This window comes from Conger conger, chromosome 7, assembly GCF_963514075.1.
Source record: "Conger conger chromosome 7, fConCon1.1, whole genome shotgun sequence".
Lineage (NCBI taxonomy): Eukaryota > Metazoa > Chordata > Actinopteri > Anguilliformes > Congridae > Conger > Conger conger.
In genome coordinates, this window is record NC_083766.1 from 56949396 (window position 1) to 56973798 (window position 24403).

Genomic DNA, 24403 nt, shown 5'->3' on the forward strand with positions numbered 1-24403 from the left:
TCCCAGATCTCCGCAATGTGGCGGTGTTGTCTGAGATTTCCTTCATAAAACATTGCCAATATTACCGTGTTGCATCCTTTACTTTTGTTTGGAGCACCACATAGTGCATTGTTTTTGAGTTTTTCCAAGTGAAATCACAAATTGGTCAATGGCTCAAATGGAACCAGACTGGATCAGTAACTTGAACTGTCCTAAAAAAAAAATATATGCATAAATAAATAATAATAAATAATAATAAATAAATTGTATGCATATACATGTACATTACATTTAGTCGGGTACTTTGAACAGAATAATTCACAATTTTATGTAATATTTATTTTATCAATGCGGTCATTTGAAAATTAATGAATAGAATAATCAAAAAATATATATACGCCCTAAGCAAATAAGTGTTAATTGTGCTGAATGTAGGCTACTTTTTCAAAATTGGGAACATTTTCTAGTTTTCTAGTTTACAAAACACTCAACAGCTTGTCGAAAACTGCGCTTGCGTTGCAAATAAAGACCGCTAGGTGGTGTGTTGTTCCCGTTTTTCAATGTTTTGACAGATCCATATTCACCTCGTGCGAGCTGTTTTCACGTTTCACAATTTAGACAGCCCGTGTCATTTTGTACGGAAAAAAATCGGATAGAAAATGTGTTATTTTGTGCTGAAAAAAAAAAGAAATCTAAATAAATGCGGACCGTCTCACGAAAAGCAGTGAAAGAGAATGCTAATTATCTCACTGCGGGATATATAACTCATCATTAGCCTGTATAAGGACAATGAAAAGGGCAGTCTGCTCGCGACAGTAGACCACCTCTCACGTCCCTCTGCCGCAAACAGTGAAAAAGGTTCGCTTTGTTAATTATTACTGTATTCCTCATTCTCTCGCTTGTTTCGCTGGCAATTGCACTCGATTGATCGCACACGTTGCAAAAGCCCATCCTTTAAAAATGCACATTTCAGAAGAGTGCCCGTTGTTTTTTTTGTTTTTTTGTTATCATTCCAGCATTTTAATTGATTGTTGTTCTGCGGAGGAGAACATTTCCCAGTAGGTGGTTCTATTCTCGCCGCCAATGTTACTGTAGCTAAATAATTTCACACTTTCTGAAGCAGCCAAACGAGTGTTACCTGCCAATGAACTGCGGAGCCACGTGCCACCTTATGGATAAAAAGAGACAGAAATGTATATCTTTTTTTTGTGTGTGTGTCTTATTGCATTGTTATTTATCAATTTAAGTATTAAAATGTTCACAATAACATAGCCCAAAGACTGAACATGATCCTAACAGATGAATTGTGCAACCACCTGTAACCGATTTTGGTTAACATGTCATAACATTCTTAGCTACTTTACATATATTCCTGAAACATTTATGGAAAAACAAATGTTTCGTTGGTTCAATATTGGCGTCTGGGGACCCGGGGCTTATCTAAAGGCAAGATATTACAACGTAGGGTATGTCTATTTGTCACGTAAACCTGCCTCTAAGGAGCTGCTTCGGGACAAATAGAACAGATGAAGTGTCTGATCCTCGGGATGGGGAAATGTCAGAAGTCATACACATCCGCTGAGGACGAGGAGGAAAGTTTCCGCTGTACTTTGGTTTTTCATTGTTGTCTGCGCTGTTGCTGAGCTGATCTGGGGGGGCTGGCTGGAGGCGGTGCTCGGATGATTTACGAGCTGGAGGTGCGAGCACATTTGCTCCCACCGAAGTCTGTTGTCGGGTTACAGCCTACCATAACTGCGCAGTGAGGCGGGGCTCCGTGCTTCAAACTAGAAACCCCTGCTTGCACTGCCGCGAAACAGTTACTTCGTTCTACTGCTACAGTACAGAGGGTCAACGGTTTTGTGTAAGGAATAGTGTTCACGTGCGTTACAGTACCACGGCAACATAAGGAATTATTGTCATTATACTGAGAGGTAGTGTTTATCTTCCAATAGAGCAACTGTTTTAAACTTTTCGTCTCAGCCACGAATGGTACAGTTACATAATAGTTCGGCTTGGAGAGTTGCGAGTACAGCGGATTCAGAAGCTTACAGGTGTCGTGCGTTACGTGCATTGAATTAGCCGTTTGGATTCATACAGAGGGGACTTTGCTTCAGATGTCCACTGCTGACAGGACTAATCCCGTTTCAGCACACACAGGACGAGCTGGTGCCGAACACTTTTTCCAGCACTACGCACTATCACTGAAGCAAACTGTACGGCGTCGGAAGGTATCGGGATGCCCGCAGCGGACAGAGAAATGGTCATTGACGGTACTCGACTTTTTGGTTTTAAACCAACAGCGTGTGTGGCAGAGAACGTAGCCCCGCCGCCCCTGAATGGCTCCACGTCGGGGGACATACTTCGCAATTTTTACCACACCAAAAGGGTTGGGAATTATCTTATCGGAAGGAAGCTTGGAGAGGGCTCCTTCGCCAAAGTTCGTGAGGGTCTGCACGCAATGACCGGGGAAAAGGTATGTCTCTGTGCATTCCGCAGTTACATGTGGAGGAGAATCTCTTTTTACAAGTTTTTACAGAAAATTAGAAATGGGACAGATATGTTTCACGATGTCAACAGTCAACAGTTTAATTTAAAAACACTAGGCGACATTAACGATTCGGGGCTATATTAACGATTCCATTCATGCTCGTCTTCTTTTTCTTTTCTCTCTTGTAAACTTATTCTGAGATTATTTTTTTATAGTATGCTCTGTGTGTGTGAGAGTGTGTGAGTGTGTGAGTGAGTGTGTGAGTGAGTGATAATAACTCATAGTTAATCATGTTTGAATTCCAAATTAGTTGCTCAATACTTAATAATCCATTCGTTTGAAACACTTGATTTCTCGTGTATTTCTTCGGAAAGGTGTTGGTCAGAAGCAGCGTAATTGTGATTAGGATAACGCAATCCTCGATTAGTCACACCTTCCAGTCAGGGCTATTGGGTAACCAAGACAATCGGAAGCTTATTGAGTTAATAAGCCCCGGAGAAAGTGACTGACGCAAATCAGGATAATAATGGGTGTAATAGCATAGCATATTATTAAGCATATTATGTAGATTTGTGGGGTTCTGTAATGCGCATTACTTCCAGGTCTGGGTTGTTGGCAGTTGAGTTTCGAGGAGGACTGTTGCTCTTTCTACTGTAGGCTACTGTGTACCGAGCACACTTGGGTTCCTTCACTGAAAATGCAAGACAACACACTCTGAGAAATAAAGTGGCAGTGGAGAAACGTTTTTGTTCTTCAAGGATTTAAACTTTCCCGAATGTATCCTGGTAGAAAGTAGAGTAATGTTCTCTTTGGGTACAAATGATTACGTTTTCCAAGCTAATAAGGTACAAATTAATTATATATTGCTAGCAAGGGGTAGAACTTACATAGGGTACCTAAGCATTTGTACCTTGGGCATTTTTCGTACCTTTTATTTCTGTGTTGGCAGACACTCCCTGATCACACCCATGAATTGAAGACGTGATGCATTTATTCATGGTCTGCGCGCGCGTGGCGCACAGATATTGACCTCTGCCGCAGAAATCTTTAACGAGCAACGAGAACCGCCAGCCGTCGCCTGCGCTCCCATTGGTCGACCACACAGTCTGATCTTCTCTGCTATTGGTTGCCGTCTGTCTGCTTTTGTGCTGGGGATCCGTGGCTCCATTCATTAGCATATGGGAAAACAAGCACTTGTGTTTTTTTTTTGTTTTTTTTGTCTTCGTTTTTGTGGGTGACCTGGAATTCCTATTTAGCATATGAAGGATTAAGCCCCCCCCCCCCCCCCCTTCCCCAAAAACGTTCATTAGTATCACCCCCACCACAACCGTTAAAAAGGGGGAACACTCCCTATTGCCGGGGAGAAACGGGGGCACGCTTCTCCGGATGATGCAAACCCAGGAAATCAGAAAGCGTCTCATCGTCATGTTTACAGTCTCGCTCTCCCTCTGCGCTCACTTGCGTTCATCCTAGCGCGGTTTAACCTCACGTCACATCACCGGGGGCAGCGAGTGGGGGAGGGGGGTTATGAGGGGAGCAGGGGGGTGGGAGTGTAGCACATGCTCCTTGGGTCTGTGAACATGTCTAACCCAGATTTTCACCCCGGCTCTTTGTCTGAGGGGTGAAGATAAACGGGGCGCCAGTCAGACAGATCCCCCCCCCAGCCCTGCCTCCTCTCCCTACTCCACACCTTCGCCGCGCCCCCCCCCCCCCCCCCCCCCGTACCCCCCTTTCCATGTTATCAGAGGCAGGAAAAACAGGGATATCTGTAGTGATGGCTAAGGGTGCCAGGATGCCAGATTGGTATCTGGGGTGACTCCTGGCATTGGGGAGGGGTCGGGGCTGGGGCTCTCATCCATTCCCCCTCCCCCCAAAAAAAAAAAAAAAAAAAAAAGACTCTCAGTGAACGTAACCGATGCAATTATTTGCTCCACTGGAGGTGCATGTCTGTTTGCCCGCTGACCTCCATGCAGAAGGCGGTTAAGTGCACTCTCTAGGAAGGAATGACCTCACCAAGGTGGCGTCTTAGACAAAGGTGTAGACTAATTTAACAATGTTTTCCGAAGCGCCTCCACCAACTGGGTGAGAAATATGCAAGAGGAGGAACTGCACCTTCGAGCCTCTTCTGGGAATCCAGTTCAGTTTGAATTCTTTCTTCTTTCTTTTTTTTTTGGCCGAGTCAACTAAAAACAAAATAATACATTTACATCTTACATAATCTGTACAACAGTCACACGCCAGTGTGGATGCCGTATGTGTGCCCTTGGTCTGTGCACAATGTAGTCACGCCAGTTTTCAACCGGAGGACTCGGAACGGTGCCAAATGCCGACGGTAGCAGAATTCATAATGGCTTTGAAACAAAGAGATGATTTAATAACGCGTGTTACAGTTGACACGTCAAGGTGTTTTGTCAAAGTGCATTATATAATACTGTCATATTGCATAGATATGTTTTATCAAAGTGCATGAGTCTTTATATAATCATAATAATACTAATAATAATGGAAAATGAGAGTTCTTGGTCTCCTCTCAGGGTGACTGGATTCTTACATTTGGTGCTTTGTTCCGAGGCATCCCTTTATAGCGTGTGACAAATGGGCTGAGCGAACAGGCCATTTGGCGGTTTCACTGGCTGTGAAGTCATTTCGCTTCAGAACAGTCGAGTGTCTCACCCCTGTAGTCTCGCGCGCGCACACACTTACACACACACACACACACACACACACTCATACGCACACATACACACACACTGTCTCGCACACACACACTTACACCGTTACACACTCATACACACACACACACACTCATACGCACACATACACACACACTGTCTCGCACACACACACTTACACCGTTACACACTCATACACGCACACACTCATACACACACACATACGCACACATACACACTGTCTCACGCACACACACACACACACACACATACGCACACATACACACTGTCTCACACACACACACACACACACACACACACACACACACACACACACACACACTCATACGCCTGCCTGCCTGCTGTGCTTCCTCTCAGAGCTGCTGTGAAATTAGGGTCCCGGGGCTCGATATACCCGACAGGGGGTCCGTGTGTGTCCAGCTCACCTGTTCCCCTCCGCTGGGCGGCGGACACACACCGTTAAGCACAGAGACTTTTAATTAACCATCAGCAAACTCCCGTAGCGTTACTCCTTCAGCTAAAAAAAAACAAAAAAAAACAGAAGTCCACTCAGTTTGCACATGACCATAATCTCAGCTCTTCAATGGCGGTTGGGACGGCAGCATATTACCATAATCTCAGATCTCCAGTGTCTAGACTCCTGTTCTTTCTATTCTCCATTCCCCCTCTCTCCTCTTCACCCACCTGCTCTCTGTCTGTCTCCCCATTTTCTTTCTCTCTCCCTTGCTCACTCACTCACTTACTCTCTTTCTTTCTCTCTCTCTCCCTCTCTCCAATTGAAAATGCTTTATTGGCATGAAACACATTTGTAAATATTGCTAAAGCGTACACACAGAACCAGGAATAGTTAAGAGTGATGCATTGCGATAACGACTACAATGGAACACCCTTTGTTTTCCCTCTCTCCTTGTGATTTGTGGCAGTTGGTGGTTTTCTGTGCCTTCTGATGCTTTGTTGTCGTGTTACAATAAAAGTGTATTAACTCAACCTCTCTCTCCCTCCATCCCTCTCTGCTCTCCTTCTCTCTGCTCTCCCTCTCTGCTCTCTCTCCTCTCCCTCTGCTCTCTCTGCTCTCTCTGCTCTCCCTCTCTCCCTCTCCCTTTCTGCCCCACCCCCTCCCTCCTCTCCCTCTCTGCTCTCTCTCCTCTCCCTCTCTGCTCTCTCTGCTCTCTCTGCTCTCCCTCTCTGCTCTCTCTCCTCTCCCTCTCTGCTCTCTCCTCTCCCTCTCTGCTCTCTCCTCTCCCTCTCTGCTCTCTCTCCTCTCCCTCTCTGCTCTCTCTCCTCTCCCTCTCTGCTCTCTCTCTCTCCCTCTCTCCCCCCTCTCTCCCTCTTTCTCAGGTGGCGGTGAAGGTCATCGATAAGCGGAAGGCGAAGAAGGACTCGTACGTGACTAAGAACCTGCGGCGGGAGGGGCAGATCCAGCAGATGATCCGGCACCCCAACATCACGCAGCTGCTGGATGTGCTGGAGACGGAGAACAGCTACTACCTGGTGATGGAGCTGTGCCCCGGGGGCAACCTCATGAACCGCATCTACGAGAAGAAGCGTCTGGAGGAGCGCGAGGCCCAGAAGTACGTCCGCCAGCTGGTCATGGCCGTCGAGCACCTGCACCGTGCGGGCGTGGTCCACAGGTGAGCCCCCCCCCTCTCTCTCTCTCTCCCTCTATATCACTCTGTTTCTCTCCCTCCCTTCCTCTCTTTCTGTCTGTTTCTCTCTCTTTCTCACACACACACACACACCTATATGTGTGCGTGTTTTCATGCATACGCATAACTGCTGTTTTTCTTCGGGTGTAATTCAAATGAGACTGGTGTGAGTACCAGCGCTCTCCCTGTGATGAACAGGTGTGTGTGAGAGTGTGTGAGAGTGTGTGTGAGAGAGAGAGAGAAAGTGTGTGTGAGAGTGTGTATATGAGAGAGAGAGTGTGTGAGAGTGTGTGTGTGAGAGAGAGAGAGTGTGTGTGTGTGTGTGTGTGTGTGAGAGAGAGAGTGTGTGTGTGTGAGAGTGTGTGTATATGAGAGAGTGTGAGAGTGTGTGTATGAGAGAGAGTGTGTGTGTGTGTAGCAGCTCTGTTTTACGCGGTGCGGAGAGAAGGAGAGGGCTTCCCGGTACAGGGATGAGTCACCGTTCCCGGTGGGAATCGCTCAGTATTCCGACTCCGGACCGGACAGTCTGGCTTTTGTGAATCCTGGTGACGGGACATAATGTGCCCCTTGTGGGATGCACAGAAACCAACAGTCCATCCGTTCCCCTTCGCTTCTTTTGGGAAATGGTGGATCTTTTTAGATTCGGCATCAATCGTGTCCCTTCATTTAAGGACACCAGCGGTGACCACTTCTCAGGATGCTGGTTTGACCGTTCCGGCCCAAAAAACTGAATACCCTTCTGTCAAACTGAGAGCTAAATGTGCATATCTATAAGCATTCATTTTTACCTTCTGATACTTTTTAACTTCTAACTGTCAGGGTATTCACCTAATTTTGGTGTGAAGTCCAATGTGTCATAATAAACGCTTGCAAATTGGCATAGTGTGACATCGTGAAGACTGCAGTTTTAAAAGTAAAATATAATAATAAATGTAAATCAGCAGGAACTTGGTTTGTGAATGTGTCGGCCATCTTGTGTGAGACCTTTCTTTGTCTGCGCCGTCATTACTAGATTAAATTAACCCGTGAATCTTTCCCTGCAGAGATCTGAAGATCGAAAACCTTCTGCTGGATGAAAACGACAACATCAAGCTGATAGGTAATTCATCAGCGTCGGAAACGTTTGCACCTATCCAATTCGCAACTCTCATTTCTCGGTCTTGGTGCGAGAATCTCCTTCACGTTCAGGGTATTGTTTCTTATCTGAGAGATAATTGAATCACTGGGGATGGCAGTGATAGTTCGCCTCACTCCAGAAATTGTGAGTCCATTAACTGTGGTTGAGAGGAGACATGTTTGCACATGTGGCCGTGTTTAAGTGCCGGCGAGTATCTCATTAATGCTAAATAACCTCTCGCCTTTGTGTAAAAGCATCATGGCGGGTAACGGCCTAATTTATGGGCCGACGTTAAGTGTGGCAAACAGGTTCAGCCGTTTAACTGGAGCACTTCACACCTCCACCGTGGAGGCCCGCCCCACCCCCTCTTCAGACGCCCTAATTTACCCAGCTCTCCCCTCTCCCCTCCCCCCCCCCTCCAGACTTTGGCCTGAGCAACTGCGCAGGAATTCTGGGATACTCGGACCCGTTCAGCACGCAGTGCGGAAGCCCTGCCTACGCCGCCCCGGAGCTCCTGTCCCGGAAGAAGTACGGCCCCAAGGTGGACGTGTGGTCCATGTGAGTGGCCCCCCGCGCTCTAGAACCCTCCCCGCCCTGCTCTAGAACCTTCCCCGCCGCGCTCTAGAACCTTCCCCGCCCTGCTCTAGAACCTTCCCCGCCGCGCTCTAGAACCTTCCCCGCCGCGCTCTAGAACCTTCCCCGTCACGCTCTAGAACCTTCCCCGCCGCGCTCTAGAACCTTCCCCGCCGCGCTCTAGAACCTTCCCCGTGTCGTAGCTCGTCATCGTGTCTTCCTCTCGGGTCTTCATTTCTAGGGACGGTCGTATCGCCGCGTGTATCTTCATCTTGATGTTGTAACCTGCAAAAAAAAAAAAAAAAAAAAGGATTTTATTCTCATCTTATTTCTATGACTTTTTTTTGCTAAGCAAGTCAAGACTTTTCCAATGAGGCGAGACAGTTTTATTCATTTTAAGATTTGGCAATGAGGTAAAGTCAAACTTAAAACAAGCTAATATTTTCTTTTCTTTTTTTTTTTAAAGATATTTTTTCAGCTTTATTGGACAGTATACAGTATAGAGAGACAGGAAGAATGGGAGCGAGAGAGAGGGAAAGACATGCGACAAATGTCAGACGGTCGGATTCGAACCGCCGACGTCGCGGCTCGCAATGAGCATGCGGTCAGTGCTCTGCAGGCTGCGCAACCGACACCAAACAAGCTAATATTTTCTACTTAAAAATTACATCTAATATTTTTATTTGAATATTGTAAGACCTTATTTGTCCTTTAACATATATTTTTTTATAACTTGCCATGACTTTACTGACTTAGCCGAGGCTTAGCGTGTGACTAGACTCGAGGTCCAGGGCGATGGATAACCGATACTTCATCAGAATCAGAACCTTAACTGACCCGTGTTCTGTAGGCGTTCTGACGACCTTCGCCACGCTCGGTGCCTGTCGCGTTTGATAAAGGTGCCCGTCAAATAAAAAAACTGATGTAATGCCAGTGTCCCCGTTTACTCTGACGGCAAGGCCAGCGGTACGGCGTGACGGGTACAGAACCGGCTTTTCAATGTCGCGTGGCTGTCCGTGCCCCTGATAAAGTTATCTAACCTGAATTGATTCAGCGCACAAATATCTGGTGGTATAGATGGCGTGTGTTTAAAGAATGGAACCCGTGTAGGTGGTTCTGGATCGGAGGCTATGACACATTCCTGAATGTGATTTGCATGTTGTCAAGTCAGGGAGATGTTTTTGTGGTTTATGACCTGTCAGGCAGTCATCTTTTTGATTGCCTGTTGTCAGCTCTATTGTGCTGCTGTTTTGCGCTCTGCTCTTAACTGGAACCGAACTGTTCCAGTGAAATTCTGGAAATTCTGCTTCATGTGAAGCTGTAAAATGGAGGACGCAGCCGAGCCGAGCTGACTTGCGTAGGTGCTGCGTACTTTCGGTCACTCTGAAATATATTCGTTATTTTAGAAAGCCAAGCGACAACTTTCACAGGGAATTTCTATTAAATGAAGGTTTCAGATTTTGATTGTGATCGTATTATTGAACCTGGGCCTTTCTTTCTTTTGTGTGTGTGCGTGTGCGTGTGGCGTGTGTGTGTGTCTGTGTGTGTGTGTGTGTGTGTGTGTGCAGAGGGGTGAACATGTACGCCATGCTGACCGGAACCCTTCCCTTCACCGTGGAGCCCTTCAGCCTCCGAGCTCTGCATCAGAAAATGGTGGATAAGGAGATGAACCCCCTGCCCTCTCACCTGTCCACAGGTAAACGCCCGCTCTGCACTTACGAGTTCTCCTCGGGCTCACCCACGCCTGTACGTTCTGTTCTGGAACTTTCCACGCGTGTGTGTGCACGACCACACAGCCTAAGACGACAACAAGCTTTGTTTACTGAGGGTGTGCGTGCGCGACCTCATCTCCATCAGCCATTAAAAGGTCAAATTAGGCCTGAGGAACAACAACAACTCCTCAGTCTGTTTGTGTCTCCTGTTTGCTCGTGTGTCTGTTTGAAGTCCGGCCTCTCGCGTTTTCCTCCGCCTGCCTCGGTTTCGTAGCTCTGGCCAAGTCTCCAGTAGAAAATCTAATAGAAGGAGCTTTTTTTTGGTCGAAAACATTTTGAGGAATTGGCTGTGTCGTCTCTGTCTCTCGGGAGTCGGTGTTTCAGTTGAACTGTTGGAACGCTTAAATTCCGCAGGCTGTAAAGTGAGATGGAGCCACAGTCATTTCTCCAGCAAGAGCTTTCACATTTTGGCATGTAAATCAGAACATGTTAGTACAGTATGACATACTGCCAACAGACTGGCGGTCCTCCAGTGAGTTATGTAACCGAACATAAAAATCTCAGGATTTTACAGGCTCGTTAATTCTGAACTTCAGCAAATGCCTGTGCTCATAACATTGTGTTCCCTACCAGGCCCTTTGCTCCAAGACACGTCTCACAGTAGTTACATTTCAAAGAGATTAATATGAAAGTTTTATTTTTCTGTGTCAGTATTCTTTATTCCTTTTGTTTTATGCTCATTTGCATAATTAATGAGCGCACAGGAAATGAGTCAACGCAAACCAGTTCCACGATAAACAAAAGGAACATTTAAATGAACATTGCGTTCAGAAGTGATGACAAATGATCTGTACTGAGTAGTGAAATTCCTTCATTATATTTGCTAAATAGTGGTAGCAGGACTAACCAGTTTTGTTCACTTTTTTGTAATTTTCCAGGGTCAAAAAAGTAAATGTAAGAAAACGAGGGATTCGTCATGAGTCTAGGAAGGCGTGTCAAGGCCTTTGTAGGTTATCACACACCTCGATCTTCGTCTTATGCAAATACAGTCTTGCTGTGTCGCCCTGGGCCTAAAGCGGATAACTCCACTGTCTATGGAGTTTGTATGGGAGCTCTGTGTGGGTGTTGTATGGGAGCTCTGTGTGTGTGTGTCTGTGCATGTCCGCAGTCCGGTGCGACGGAAATCGATGCAAACTCCCCGTCAGGACGAGTCTCTCACCCTGACCCACGACACGTCTGGTCGTTATTATTATTATTTATTATTATTATTTATTATTATTCCCGCCCGTTTCTGCACCCGTCACGGGATTCACATTTTAGAGCGGAAAACGGCTGAGAATAAAACGCACAACGTGTCCCATCCGCCGGTTTACCTGCCCCCTCGTAAACCTGTCTGTGAAAGAACGGGTCTGGGATTCCAAGTTGTTTTTCCGGAGATTGTGTCCGGATTACACTCCCCGAAATGAGCTCTTGAATGCCTGGGGGGGGGCGTTTAATGAGCGGCTAAAGAGGCAAATTGCCCAATCGTGTCTCTCTTGTTGGCTTAAAGTGGATTGCTGAGTTACTGTTAATGTGTGTTTTTTGCGTCTTTGTTATGCTTCTTGCCTCTCAGGCAAATGCGTGAAAATGTAACAGGCTGGTGTTGGTTACACATTTTTATGGGTTTGGGGGGTTTTTTGTATGTGTGGACTAGCTTCATTTATTTGGTGTGTTTGGTCGACAGATGCCATCAGTCTGGTGAAGAAACTTCTGGAACCCGATCCCATCAAGAGGCCCAACATCCACCAGGTGATGTCCGATCCCTGGCTGAACCTGGGGAACCCCCAGACAGGAGCACCGTACCTGAACAGGTGAGGCTGGGGTCTGCGCCCAAAAATGGGAGCGGCATATCTACGGTAACGGGGAACCGAGGCTCTTTTTAAACTCTATAATCGGTGGGTCAATTAAAAGCTGTCAGTTCTCGACTCAACAAATCAATTGAAAGATTCCGTCCGCTGATGAATCGATCAATAGATTCCACCCACCATTAATCCAAATGAATCCAAAATGGTTGGTTGGAGATAACAAGATATGCCCTGCCTTTTCGTTAAAGAGTGAACCAGACCTGGGTCAAATATGTCATTGTTTTGGATTCAAATAGTCTTCTACCCTTTACTGAGCTTGTCTAACGTAACGTAGTGTATTGGAGCCTATGAAGTGCTCTCAAAAAGTGCAAACCCTACAAATCTCAGGTAATCTCAATTGGCTCAATTGCACCAGGCAAAATCAATCGAGCACAGAAAAGCGTTTGAATACAATTACAACGGACAGGCTGCTCCGGGCAGCCCCCGCATGGCGTACTCGTGCTGGCCCGAATTCGCCGGGGCGGGGGTTTTAGGTCCCCAGCGAACCCTCTCTTAACACCGGCACCTGTCCCTGTTCCCCCGCAGGATCCACATCGAGGAGATCAACCACATGGTGCTGCTGCACATGACGGAGAAGATGAGCTACAAGCACAGCGAGGTGCTGAGCGCCGTGCTCACCAACCGGGCCAGCCACACGCTCGCCGTCTACTTCCTGCTCAACAACAAGATGAGGAGGCTGTCCAAGGAGTACAGGGTGAGTGACAGCCCGGCCGGCCAATCACGGCGCCCGGACGGGCCCCGCCCACGCCTGGGTCGGATGCGTTGTCGGAATCGTTTCAGATCGCATGCAAAAAGTGTATTACCAATATTGAGGAAAAATATGTATTGATGTAAAATATGTAAAAAAAATAAAAAAATAAAAATAAAAACCCATCCTGGTAGCATTGCGAAATTAGAATAGAAAGCATTTCATTGGAAAAAAGTCACTGTAAGCGCATCAGATTGGCGTTTTGACACTTTTTTAATGCAGATTGTCTGCGGAATCTTTTTAGCGATGGTATTTATTTTGGCATCTGGGCCAGTGGAAATGTACCTGGGGCGGGCGGAGCAGGGGTGTGTTCTTCATGTCGAGCCCGGGAAACGTACGGGAAACGCACCTTTCCCACCAGCGCACCGCCGCCTGTTCACCCCCGTGACAGAGACTGCAGGCGTGTGCGTGCGTCCCTGTTACATGACAGGAATAATGCTTCAAATAACTCCAGGGAACAGTTAGCCCTTTGTCTCATATTCCTTTTATGTTCTGTTGACATTGAGAAAAAAAAAAAAAAAAAAAAAAAGGTGTGTATATATATATATATATATATATATATATATATATATATATATATATATATATAAAATATTATTATATATTTAAAATATAATAATTATTATTATTATTTATTTTTTATTTCAACTGAACACATATGTGTATATACACACCATATACCATAAATATATATGGTTACATGTGGTTGCAGTCCAAAATTTGAAATATATTGTGATATAGATTTTAAGCCCTGTATGTGTATATATTTGACCCAGGCCCAGGGACTCTCCAGTGCCTCCATTTTAGGAGCATTTACTTGAGAAAATTATATTTCGTATTAACTTATTTCTATTACTTTATAAGACAAAAATATTGCCGGTGAGGTAAGACATTTCGACACATTTCAAGATTTGCCAAAGATTTAGAATAATAATTTCACCTGTCAAGCAAACTACCTTAAACCTAGCTAATATGTTCTACTTGAGAGAAAGAAAATAAGTCTTATTACAAGACTAAAGCGCGTTTTAAGACTGCAGCTTTTTGCAGTGCATTTAGAAGCACTAATTTGGAAGTGGGAATTTAACTTTGGTGCTTCTTGTGAAAAATGTTAGCGTCAGCCGTGCTCAGGCCTGGCCCAGTTAATTGCCCCATCGTGTGGGAATTGGCCATGAAACAAAGTCAAACTCCTTTAGCTGAAGGAGCGCCCCCCCCGGCCCCCCGGTACAGCCCTGCAGAACGGTACAGCGTGTCTGTGGGGGCTTTCTCTTCTGCTGCCTCACGGTCTGTTGAAGAAGTTTCTGGAAAGAGCTGGGCTGTGAAATGAGTTGAAGCCTTCAGACGGACTGATGCCATTTTACCGCCTCCTCGTTCCGCAGGAGAAGGAGGAGGTGATGGAGAAGGAGAAGAAGAACGAACTGTTCCAGACGCACTGGAGGAAGCCCATCGACAAGATCACAATCCCCCCCAAGCAGACCCCCATCTACCTGGCCCTCAGCAAGGCCCCCTCCAAGGACAAGAAGCAGAAAATAGGTCAGTGACCAGGGCGTGGGCAGAAACGCGCACACACACACACACACACACACACACACAGGCATGCACGCACGCACCACACACGCACGCACGCACACACACACACACACACACAGGCATGCACGCACGCTCCACACACACACACACGCACACGCACGCACCACACACAAAGGCATGCACGCACACACACACACACACACGCATATACACACATGAACACGCTTGCGTGCGCACACACACACACACATATGCTCACTCAAATGCATACACACACACATCCGCACACCAGATAACTTTGCACACAAACATACAACAGATGCAAACACACACACAAACACACAGCTACCCACACATGAACTCAAGTGCCATCACACATACAGACACACACGCCCTCACAGAATAACAGCCAGATCTTTATATCAACCTCTCACCAACAACTCCCACTCGCAAAGTGAGAACTAACTCCCCCAACACACACCGTTATTGAGCCTTTTAGCAGTTTTGACACGGGGCAGTATGAAAAACTTTCTGCAGCCAGTGCTAACCAGTCTAGCGCAAAGGGCTCTTTGTAGAGACGGGCAACTCACGTTTGACACTTTTGTGATGGCTGCTGTTGGTTATGTGACTGGTTATGAATTGCAATAAAAACACTACATCTGTCAATAGTCTGAGGACACATTGTTATGTTTTAGATAATCCACCCAACCCTAGCTGCAGGTCTTAAATACCACCGTATACCACCTGCTTATTGGCTGTCTCTCGCAAAACAGAATGTTCCTGATGGTGTTCAGGGTGGAGTTCCCTTGTGGGCCCTTGTGAACCACTTTGTTTGACAAAATAATTGCATTAATTTTTTTTAATGCAAAGGTGAAAATCACACTGCAGGGGTTTTCATCCTTTTTTTCTCTCACAGAAATAGTGGGAAGACCAGTTTAACGTACACCGTTCACCGCGTCATTTATTGCGAGGAGCTTAATACCATGTGGTCTCTGAGGTCTGGAACATTTGAACTCAAAATAGAATCTACAGAGGGAAAAACTCACATGGAAAACAAGAAGGTTTCGAGTAACAGAAAGAATAAAACACAAACAGGATATTTATTGTTCAGAGCAAGGGATCAGCAGATTAGATATCAAACGATCATTGTTGTGAATTAAATGGGAACCATTTACAATTCCCGTTTAGCCATTAAGCGTGACTCACAGAAAAGTGGGCCACGGAAAAGATGCATAAATCATGGCCGGAGAACGGGCGCTAGGGCTAGTCATCGCTAAAGCCGCAATCCTTTGTTACGATGACATAATGGTGGTGGGTCAAAGGTCATTCATTGTTGAGAGTTCCAGGTGGATGGAGTAGATTACCATGCAGTGTGACATCATTGTTGTGAATAAAACGGTTTATGACATCACAGGGCTGTTCCGGAACGGGCGGGTGACCGGGTCCCCTCTGTCCCCTGTGCCCCCCAGGTCTGCTGCGGTCCCTGGCTGGGGGCAAAGCCTCGCCCCTGGGTCCTGGAGGAAGCGTGGCTTCGTCCTCGCTCGAGTACCTGGAGATCCACCCGCTGTTCACCCGTACTCCGCAGCCAATCAGGCGGCTGGGGACCCAGCCCCCGCCGCCGCCGCCCGAGCAGGGGCCGCACGACGTTGACGTCCCCGCCCTGGCCCCTCCCCCGGCGCCCGCCCCCTCCCCCGCCAGCCTGGGGTCCCACTCCTGGGACTCCTTCTGCGGCGAGCCGGTGGAGAAGCCCCCCTCGCCCTGGTACAAGCTCACCAACGGAGCCCTGTCCCCCCCACGACACACCTCCGCCTTTCAGCCCGACAGCTCCTACCTGAAGAAGGCCACCATCCCCAGCCCGCCTGTCCTGATCCCGCCCGCCGCGCCCAGGAAGGCCCCCCCCCCCTCCAAAACGGACTGGACCAGCTCGTCCGACTCCAGCGGGAGCCCCCCCGGTGGGGGCGGGATGGCGGACCCCGAAAGCCCCCAGCACCGCAGCAAGTTCCCCTCCATGGGCATGGGCCAGATCCTGAAGAAGAAGATCCCCCAGCTGGGGCCCAAATCGGGGCCCTCCCTGGACATGGACCCCCACGGGGGCCTGCCGCCCTACCACATGCAGACCCTGCTCTGTGCGTCCGGGGCACTCAAGACCCTCTGCTGATGCATTGTGGGAGAATGTAAAAGAAAAGAAAAAGAAAAGAAAAGAAAAAAAAATGAACTAAGGGACACCGTGGCGGCCCACCTGTTTTGCTCTTTTTCTAACGAAACGAAACTTTTATGAAGCAAAGCAGGGTCACGTCCCCTCCACATTCTCTACATCGGAGATTTTCGCTCTCCCCGAGGTGAACTGTAAGAAGATAAATAAATAAATAAATAAAAAACACTACGGGAGTGACCACACTTTAGTCCTAGATGCGCTGTGTACACGTTTGCAGTACAAGCAGTTCTAGCTCTCCATGGCTTGTATTATGTATTCAGGGATATTTGCGCTTACATAATATTACCCTCATTCCTCTAAGATAGATGCTGCACGCCACCAGTGAGCGGAAGACAGTTAGTGTACTTGTGACATCATACGTAACATGACAAATCCTGTGTGACATCACAAATCCCTCAAATAGATGCTGCATGCCACCAGTGAGCGGAAGAGTTAGTGTACTTGTGACATCATACGTGACATCACAAATCCTGAACGCGTGCCGTCATTGTTCATGGCCTCATTCCAGGAAGTGCCGCGTGTATAATCCTCATGATATAGCTGAATACTGTGCTGTGTGATGTCTGTGAATTGTGTTGTCTGTCTTTTGGGTATGGGTCATGGATCGTTAAACTTTCTACCCTGGTGTAAAATCCAGCTATGACCAGCTTGAAATAATACCAGCTGTTTCAAAACTTGAGGTTGAGCTGGTCAAACCATGTTGAGTATAGAGCTGGTCAACCAGCTACCAGCGGTTTCAAAACCTAGCTTGAGCAGTTTTTTTTTTCAGCAGGGTACTAATGAATACTTTTTTTAAAGAATGATAGATATCTTAAACAAGCGACCTCTGCCGAAATCGACGAACGCATCGTCTTATTTTCGGACCCGACTGTTCAGAACGCCGGAACGCGGATCGCTCTCCCGAGCGGTCGTGATTGCCGGCGGTTTGTGACTTCCATCAGAAACCCCCGTAGGGAAATTGCTGCGTATCGATTGTTATTGTGTGTGTACCCGTGTGTAAGCAGTACACCTCTTCTCTTATTGAAGGACGGAACTGCGTTTCTGTACAGATGCTGAACGAACATTTAAAAAGCCTTAACACAACCTCACGACACAGCCTCTCCAAGGTGAACTAAATATTTTAAGTATGACTGTAACTCCATAAAGCCCTCATCAAGGTCATCTGAACACATAATAGTAATACTAGAATTTTTTGCAATATGTATTATGCAATACTTAAAAGTTAGAAATGTCTTCACATAGAACACTGCCAAAAAAAATCCAGAATTAATCTGGTCCTGTGATTTGAATATAGCCTACTTGTTAAAATGGTAGATGAGTATTTTATTTTATTTTTTCTGAAGGATGAATTGTTTTACTGTGAAGGGTATTATGGTGGTTTGGGTTTTTGAAAGTCAATGTTAATTGCTGCAGCAGTTTCATGGTAGTATTACGATAGTAAAAATGTGTTTCTGATCTTTCAGCTGCTTTATATACACAAGGCTATTTACGACAGATTGAATTTCTTTGTCAAACTTCTACACCAACTGTGCATGCAAATCATTTTAATATCAATGAAGAGTTGTTGAGTTGAAGAGTTGTTGATCCATTGATTTAAGATTCTGTGTAACTTTTGTTCATACAAAAAAAACATTTTTTTTTTAAAGCTTTTGTAATGTCTGAGTGTGAAAGTATTTTTTATGCTGTAAATAATATTTAAAATATTTATATTACAAATGCATTTGTGTTTGGCCTATTTTTTTTTGTCTATAATGCATTACTTATGACGAAACTTAACTTAAAGCAAGGCATGCCTTCAGTTGAGCCTTGACAGTGCATTACGTGGTTTGTTCGGATTTCCCTACAGGATGCTTGCAACTGAATCAACTTCATTTATTTGTAGCAGAACTGTTTTGACTGATTGACACGTCCCATCGCATGGTCACCACGTGGTGCTTCACTGCACAAAAAAAAGAAAGTTTCTAGGTGGCCCTTTGCATATTAGAAAAGACACTGCTTTACCCTACTTTACTTTTAACAAACTGGACGATTAAACCGATAAAAGCTGTCGAATATCAACGCCCACCCAAGTCTTTTGTTTGTATGGTGACTTAAGAGTTAGTGCCGCTATGTTTTTGGATAGACAACCCATATTACATACTACTGTCCAGTCTTATTTAACGGAAACTACGCGCGCCGTCTGAATATTATTTGTTCTCTAAAAAAAACCCGTCTACAACCTTGGGCAGTGTTCAGCTGCCTTAGATAAAAAAACCCCGCCTCGCTCTCAACCCCCGAGCATGAACAAAATGGCCAGGAAAACAAGAGGGAGTCATAAATGTAAGATGGATTAGGTTTAAAAACAAGACGGTCCCTGGTGCGAAAAACACATTTCAGCGCGGCTGTAATATGAAAGGGCGGGCAAGGAGGAGAGAGCAGCAGCAGCCGATAACAAAGACACGAGCGGCAACATACTGCTGCGCCAATCGGAGCGCTGTTTCCAAGGGTTGGGCGTTAACAACGAGGGGGCTCCCGCGAACCGGTAACTCTGTCGGGCCCCCCATTAGCTTCAGACCGAGCTTCACGCGGGCTGTTGTGCACAGACGTCGTGTCTCAGTCAATCTGTTGAGGCTTAAATGCAAATCTAACAAGACTAATCCTTTTGAGGGTGTGTGTTTTTTTTTCTTTTCTGGAAAGCGTGGAAAAAAAACAAAACAGACGGCACATCAGACACAACAGGGAACAAACACATTGCGATTATTGCAGAATATATATTTTTTATAATAAGAAATGAGAAAACGTACAACCATAGCTTTTCGTTTTAACATATGTTTTGTAGGCTATATACAATTGTCAATGTCAAAGTTCTTAATTTAATAACAGCAATGACTTTACAATTAAAGATCTGACAATTATGTTGCCTGACATATGCTATAGAATTTCTCCTTTCAGTAGCCTATATAAAACGGAGACCCGTGTGCCTATATATATATATATATAATGCGGCTACATTACACCTTTTTGTACACACGGCGCCCCCTACTTTATAACAAAAGCTTCTGTCCACATGATTTAGTTTTTCAACAAAAAACATCAGGGGCGCTGTCAGTGGGGAGGGGTCGTCTTGGAACTGCTGCAATCATTGCTCCATAAAGTGCAATAGCGCATGGATGGGACTGAGAAGCACAAACATTTCAACATTACCAAAGCAGTAGCCACCTTAGACGTCTTACTTTGAAACCAAAATAAATAACGGTGCAAAATCTGCCTCTTAGAAGCTTTTCATGTCCTGGTTAGCGCCAGCCTATAATGAACGCGCTATTTTTTTTTTTTTTTTTTTTGGCCAATTACAGCTCACCGGCTAAGGCTCTCAACGAACCCGGTGCTAGCCGAGCGACTATCTGCCTATTCGCCCGACGGAGAAACGGTGCCTTCGCCGACAACAAAAGCCACGCGGCTTGTTTTTTCCGGCGGCTGAAGGGCGGGGATGAGGTTGGGGGGTGACCGGGGACGCAACAACACGACGTGCGGGGATTAATCCATGCGGAAGCTGGCCCCGGAGCTGTCTGAGGAGAGTGTATGAATATTAAAGCTGGCTGGCTCGTTGACTGACTGGCTGGCTCGGAGACGTGACGCTGTGGCAACAGACTCGCTGCAAGCACGTGCTCTTTGTTTCCATCGGCTCCATTCCCTTAGATACAGGTTTCTGGTTGGTCGATTGCACCGCCTTCAATATTTTAGTCGTTGTTTTTACTCTCCACCAATCTCTCTAGGTTGGGTGGAGATACGCCAGTTATCTCCGGGGGTCCACAAAAGAAGCTTTCTAGTTTTTTTTTTTGGTTTGTTTTTTTGCAAAGTATACCATGTGCATTGGAGGTTTGTAAACAAATATACATTACCTTCCATACCCCATGTGACTGCAATATGGTTGATTGCAAGTTGAAATCCCAACGCTAGATAAGGTCATATCAACATGTGGGTTATTGATAAAAACCAACACCAGTCTAAAAAAAAAAACGCATTTAGAAAACAAAAACACCAATGCACAATAACATTTTAATTCAGGTTTATTCTGAATGTTTTAACATTTAAACAAAATGCATAATTGAAGACACTCAAGCCCCGTTCACACAGTCCTTTGTTGTTGCCCGCACCTGTAAACCCCCCCCCCCCCCAACCAAAACGCTATCTTCTGATGAGCACGGTGACAATGATACGAACTTGACATCTGTCAAGAATGAGCTCTGGCATCTCTGTGGTGACCAGTGAGTTCTAGAATCGGAATTTTACTTTGTCTCACTGTTCTGGAGTTTCGCTTCTATTTCGAAGAGCCTCTGCGCCATGGACACCGCGATAGCTTTGATCTGCAAGCACAGGGGAGGGGACGGGGGAAACCGTCACCGTCTCGTTGCTATGGGTAAACGCAGAAACCAAAACAAGCACCGAGAGGGGAGACGGTATACATTAAAAAAAAAAAAACATGCTTCACAAATAAGTATCACACTGCATGTCAATAGGAGACGCTATACATACGTAAGTAAAACATCTGAACCGAATAATGAATAAATATGGATATTTAGAAATAAAAAATAAAACAAGATTAGAATTGGCCCTGCCGTTGATTTAAAGCCACGTTTCAGTTATAAGTAGTGACAACTCACTCATGCTATCCAATCCAAAAATCTGATTGTTTTGTGTTGGAGTGGCTTTAATATCTTCATCGCCACCAAATATTAAATATAAAACCGGACAAGATTAAGGGGTCTGACGTGAATGAAAGGACGAACATACATCTGATTTTCCCACGAGCATAGATAAACCTCTTACTAGATAGACTGTTGTTAAATTCCTCCACATCGTTCGTCCTATTGTTCTAGGAACTCTTCAATCATTGCGCTTCGACGTGTCCACTGCCTGCGTAACGGCGCCATCTGCTGTTCACTACTAAACACGGCTGTAGTACTTTAAAGCGACAACTGAAGTGCCTTTTGAGCCCAAAAAACTAATAATAGAGAAGTCGCTAGAAGTTGCTGCCCAACCATTCGATTCGTATATCCAATATCAGACCCTTCTGAAAAAATGAATATATAGAATTCTGAAATGCATATCTAATTTTAGTACTAGCACTTTAGTAAAGACAATCGTTTTAAGTCCTGTATTAAAGTGACTGAAAAGGTATATTTGTGAATGGCTGCAGACTACACTGAATGGGTTATTATGGTATGCATTAGGCATAAGCAAAATTACAGAAATCAAATGCATTGCAACATCAACGCATATCAGTCTAAACATTTCCATCTATTCATTCCCACATTTGTGGGGACTGAACGGTGTGGAAAATGTATCATCAGAATGAGAGAATAGGAGATTTGAAGAATGAGCTGTGTGTTGGCACAGTGATGCACTGGATAACACCTCACAACAATGTTCAGGGGTCGAACCTTATCCCTCTCCATGTCCCCCCTTCTCCAATACAATTTACTAAAGTGGTACATTTTGGAAGGAGTTGAGGTGTGAGGCGTGGGCGGTGAGGCGGTCCATACCACGCCCATATATTCAATGACATCATTCACTTAGATTATCATCCTGACATTGTTTTCAATACAGAATTTATGTCTGACTCTGAAATGTGTGTTATTATAGCTACTTACGTTACTTTGAACAGACATTCGGTGGATGTGTAGAGGACACATCCCTCTGTGATAATTTACGGTTATTTAATTTTTTCCTGCCACTTTAAATATTCTGCATCCGTATAGCAACAAGCATCAAGTAGCAACAACGACAAAGCATGTAGCCTGCTAGTGCCTAAAATCTGTATAATTAAACTCCGTAATATTTAAGATCGAACAGAACTCCCAGTGAGTGTCTGGTCTAACCTGCGGTAAACAGGCCCAGACACACGAGAGGAATACATGTGGAGGCGGATACTGCACCTTTGCAATCTGCGTGTCGACGTTCACTCGGTATTCTAAAGTGACGGGCTCGTCCTGCCCATCCTTCATAATCTTCTGTGACGAGGAACCAAGCACATAGCTGCAAACACCAGAAAATATAGAGCGTTTGAGTCGGCGCGGTGTACGCCGTAGGTTTCTACATTATTTAGCATTGTACATTTCAATACTAAAAAAAAGGAACAATACCCCGCTGTACAATCTAGCTATGATCAGAATGAAAAAGCTGGCTAGCAAGCCGAGCTGGTTAAACCATGTTGAACGTGGAGCTGGTCTGAAACGTTCAACCAGCCACCAGCTGTTTCAAAAACTAGCTTGAGCTGTTCTGTCAGTAGGGTGTAGTTAAGGCTACTATGAGCTACCAAATTAGTTTATCGAAAAAATACATACACCACAATTGTCAAATGTTAATGCAACGGTTTGGATCGAAAGCGTTAATTACCAGTCCACATTTTCGACGCTGAGGCAGAAGAGGGACCTCTTGTAATCGAGGTTCCTGGGTGTTGATGTGTAAACTCTGCCAAGAGGCGTGGAGCAGCCGAGGCAGGAAAGGTTGACAATGAGGCTACAAGACGGAACAACGAAATTAAATCAATTTACTGTGGAGGCACCACAGGTGATAAGGGCCCAAAATAATATTTCCTCCAATTAAAATTACATTTTATATTTTGCATGTGGACACAATTTTTTATTATTTTTATTATGACTTTTATTTGTTTTTTAGGAGCTTATGCAAAATTGTCATTGAAAAATGTAAAAGACATAAAAACATCTAACTAAATTAACTAGCTAGCGGACTTACTTAAAGTGGTTCCTGACTATCAAGACAAAATTGCACTTTTCATCTGTGGCAGCTTAAATAACATAATTGGAGATGTAAATTGATGCATCAATCTGATCACCAGGAACGGCGAAGGGTTTTCAGAAAGTTATGCCATAACTTATGGGAAGCAACGTTAACGGAACAGAATTAAGTAACTAAACACATGATTTTCACATACCAACCCAGCTCCGTGTGAGTCCGCGACACACAAGGCTCGCTGCCAACAACGACATTGTCAGTGACTCCTAAATAATTAAACATAAAAACAGACAACGTCATCTAACACTTCAACAACATCACCAATGTTATAGTCGTAACTTAACTAACTAGCTAGCTAAGTTACCGATATCTTGACTCATAACATGCGCGTGCAAATAATAGCTAGCTAGCTATATAGTTAGCTACTGTTATACTGAAGTGAAAACATGACATACTTTTCAGCAGTATTTGGTTTTGGTCGTCCTCGCTTCCAACCCACGACAACGAGTCGCCTACAGGGAGTTTGCAACGACCGCACTGAAAAACCATAGGCGCCTCGGCGTCCTCCTTATAAGTTAATTCGCTTTGTCCTAGGGAGGACTCTTCATCGGCGACACTTTCAGTAATATAAGTGATATTTCTCAAACCAATATCCCTCATGACCGCCATTGCTGTTCCTAATTCAAAACAGTGCGCGATATTTCTTAAACGGAAACACGTCACGTACAACAGTCTCCGTACAAGCAGCCTTCAGTTCCGTGAATACCGTACACTCCAGTCTGCAGAAGGAAGTTCAATTCAAATGTTTAAAGTTGCTGATATGAACTCCAAATGTTACTCTGTTTGAGAAAAACCGGACCTTCTTAGTCCAACTTGTAAGAAAAATAAGGTGCTTAATCTCTGTTCTTAATCCCCCCCCACCAAAAAAAAACACACAAAAAAAAACTACAATTGTGTGCATATCTCCCATCTGGAAGGGTACAGTCAGTGAAGAATATGAATTTACCACAGAGCCACTTATGAACACATAATAATGACTAATAGTACATCGCTATATTTACATACA

General features: G+C 45.2%; 2 protein-coding genes across 2 annotated transcripts; one reads left to right on the forward strand and one right to left on the reverse strand.

Annotated features, from left to right (window-relative positions):
- The first annotated feature begins 1805 nt into the window (after positions 1-1805).
- Positions 1806-18322, forward strand: hunk (hormonally up-regulated Neu-associated kinase). The gene is made up of 9 exons (XM_061247304.1): positions 1806-2452; positions 6499-6791; positions 7850-7905; positions 8346-8481; positions 10065-10192; positions 11932-12058; positions 12638-12806; positions 14237-14390; positions 15857-18322. The coding sequence occupies exons 1-9, from the start codon at positions 2216-2218 to the stop codon at positions 16543-16545; spliced, it is 1989 nt and encodes a 662-aa protein (XP_061103288.1). The 5' UTR covers positions 1806-2215; the 3' UTR covers positions 16546-18322.
- A 2433-nt stretch (positions 18323-20755) lies between these two features.
- On the reverse strand, positions 20756-24111 carry mis18a (MIS18 kinetochore protein A). Its single transcript, XM_061250222.1, has 5 exons — positions 23793-24111; positions 23537-23603; positions 22978-23100; positions 22518-22617; positions 20756-20945 (listed from the first exon to the last, which is right to left on the reverse strand). Exons 1-5 carry the CDS (start codon positions 24004-24006, stop codon positions 20868-20870), a joined length of 582 nt encoding a protein of 193 aa, XP_061106206.1. The 5' UTR covers positions 24007-24111; the 3' UTR covers positions 20756-20867.
- Positions 24112-24403: the final 292 nt, after the last annotated feature.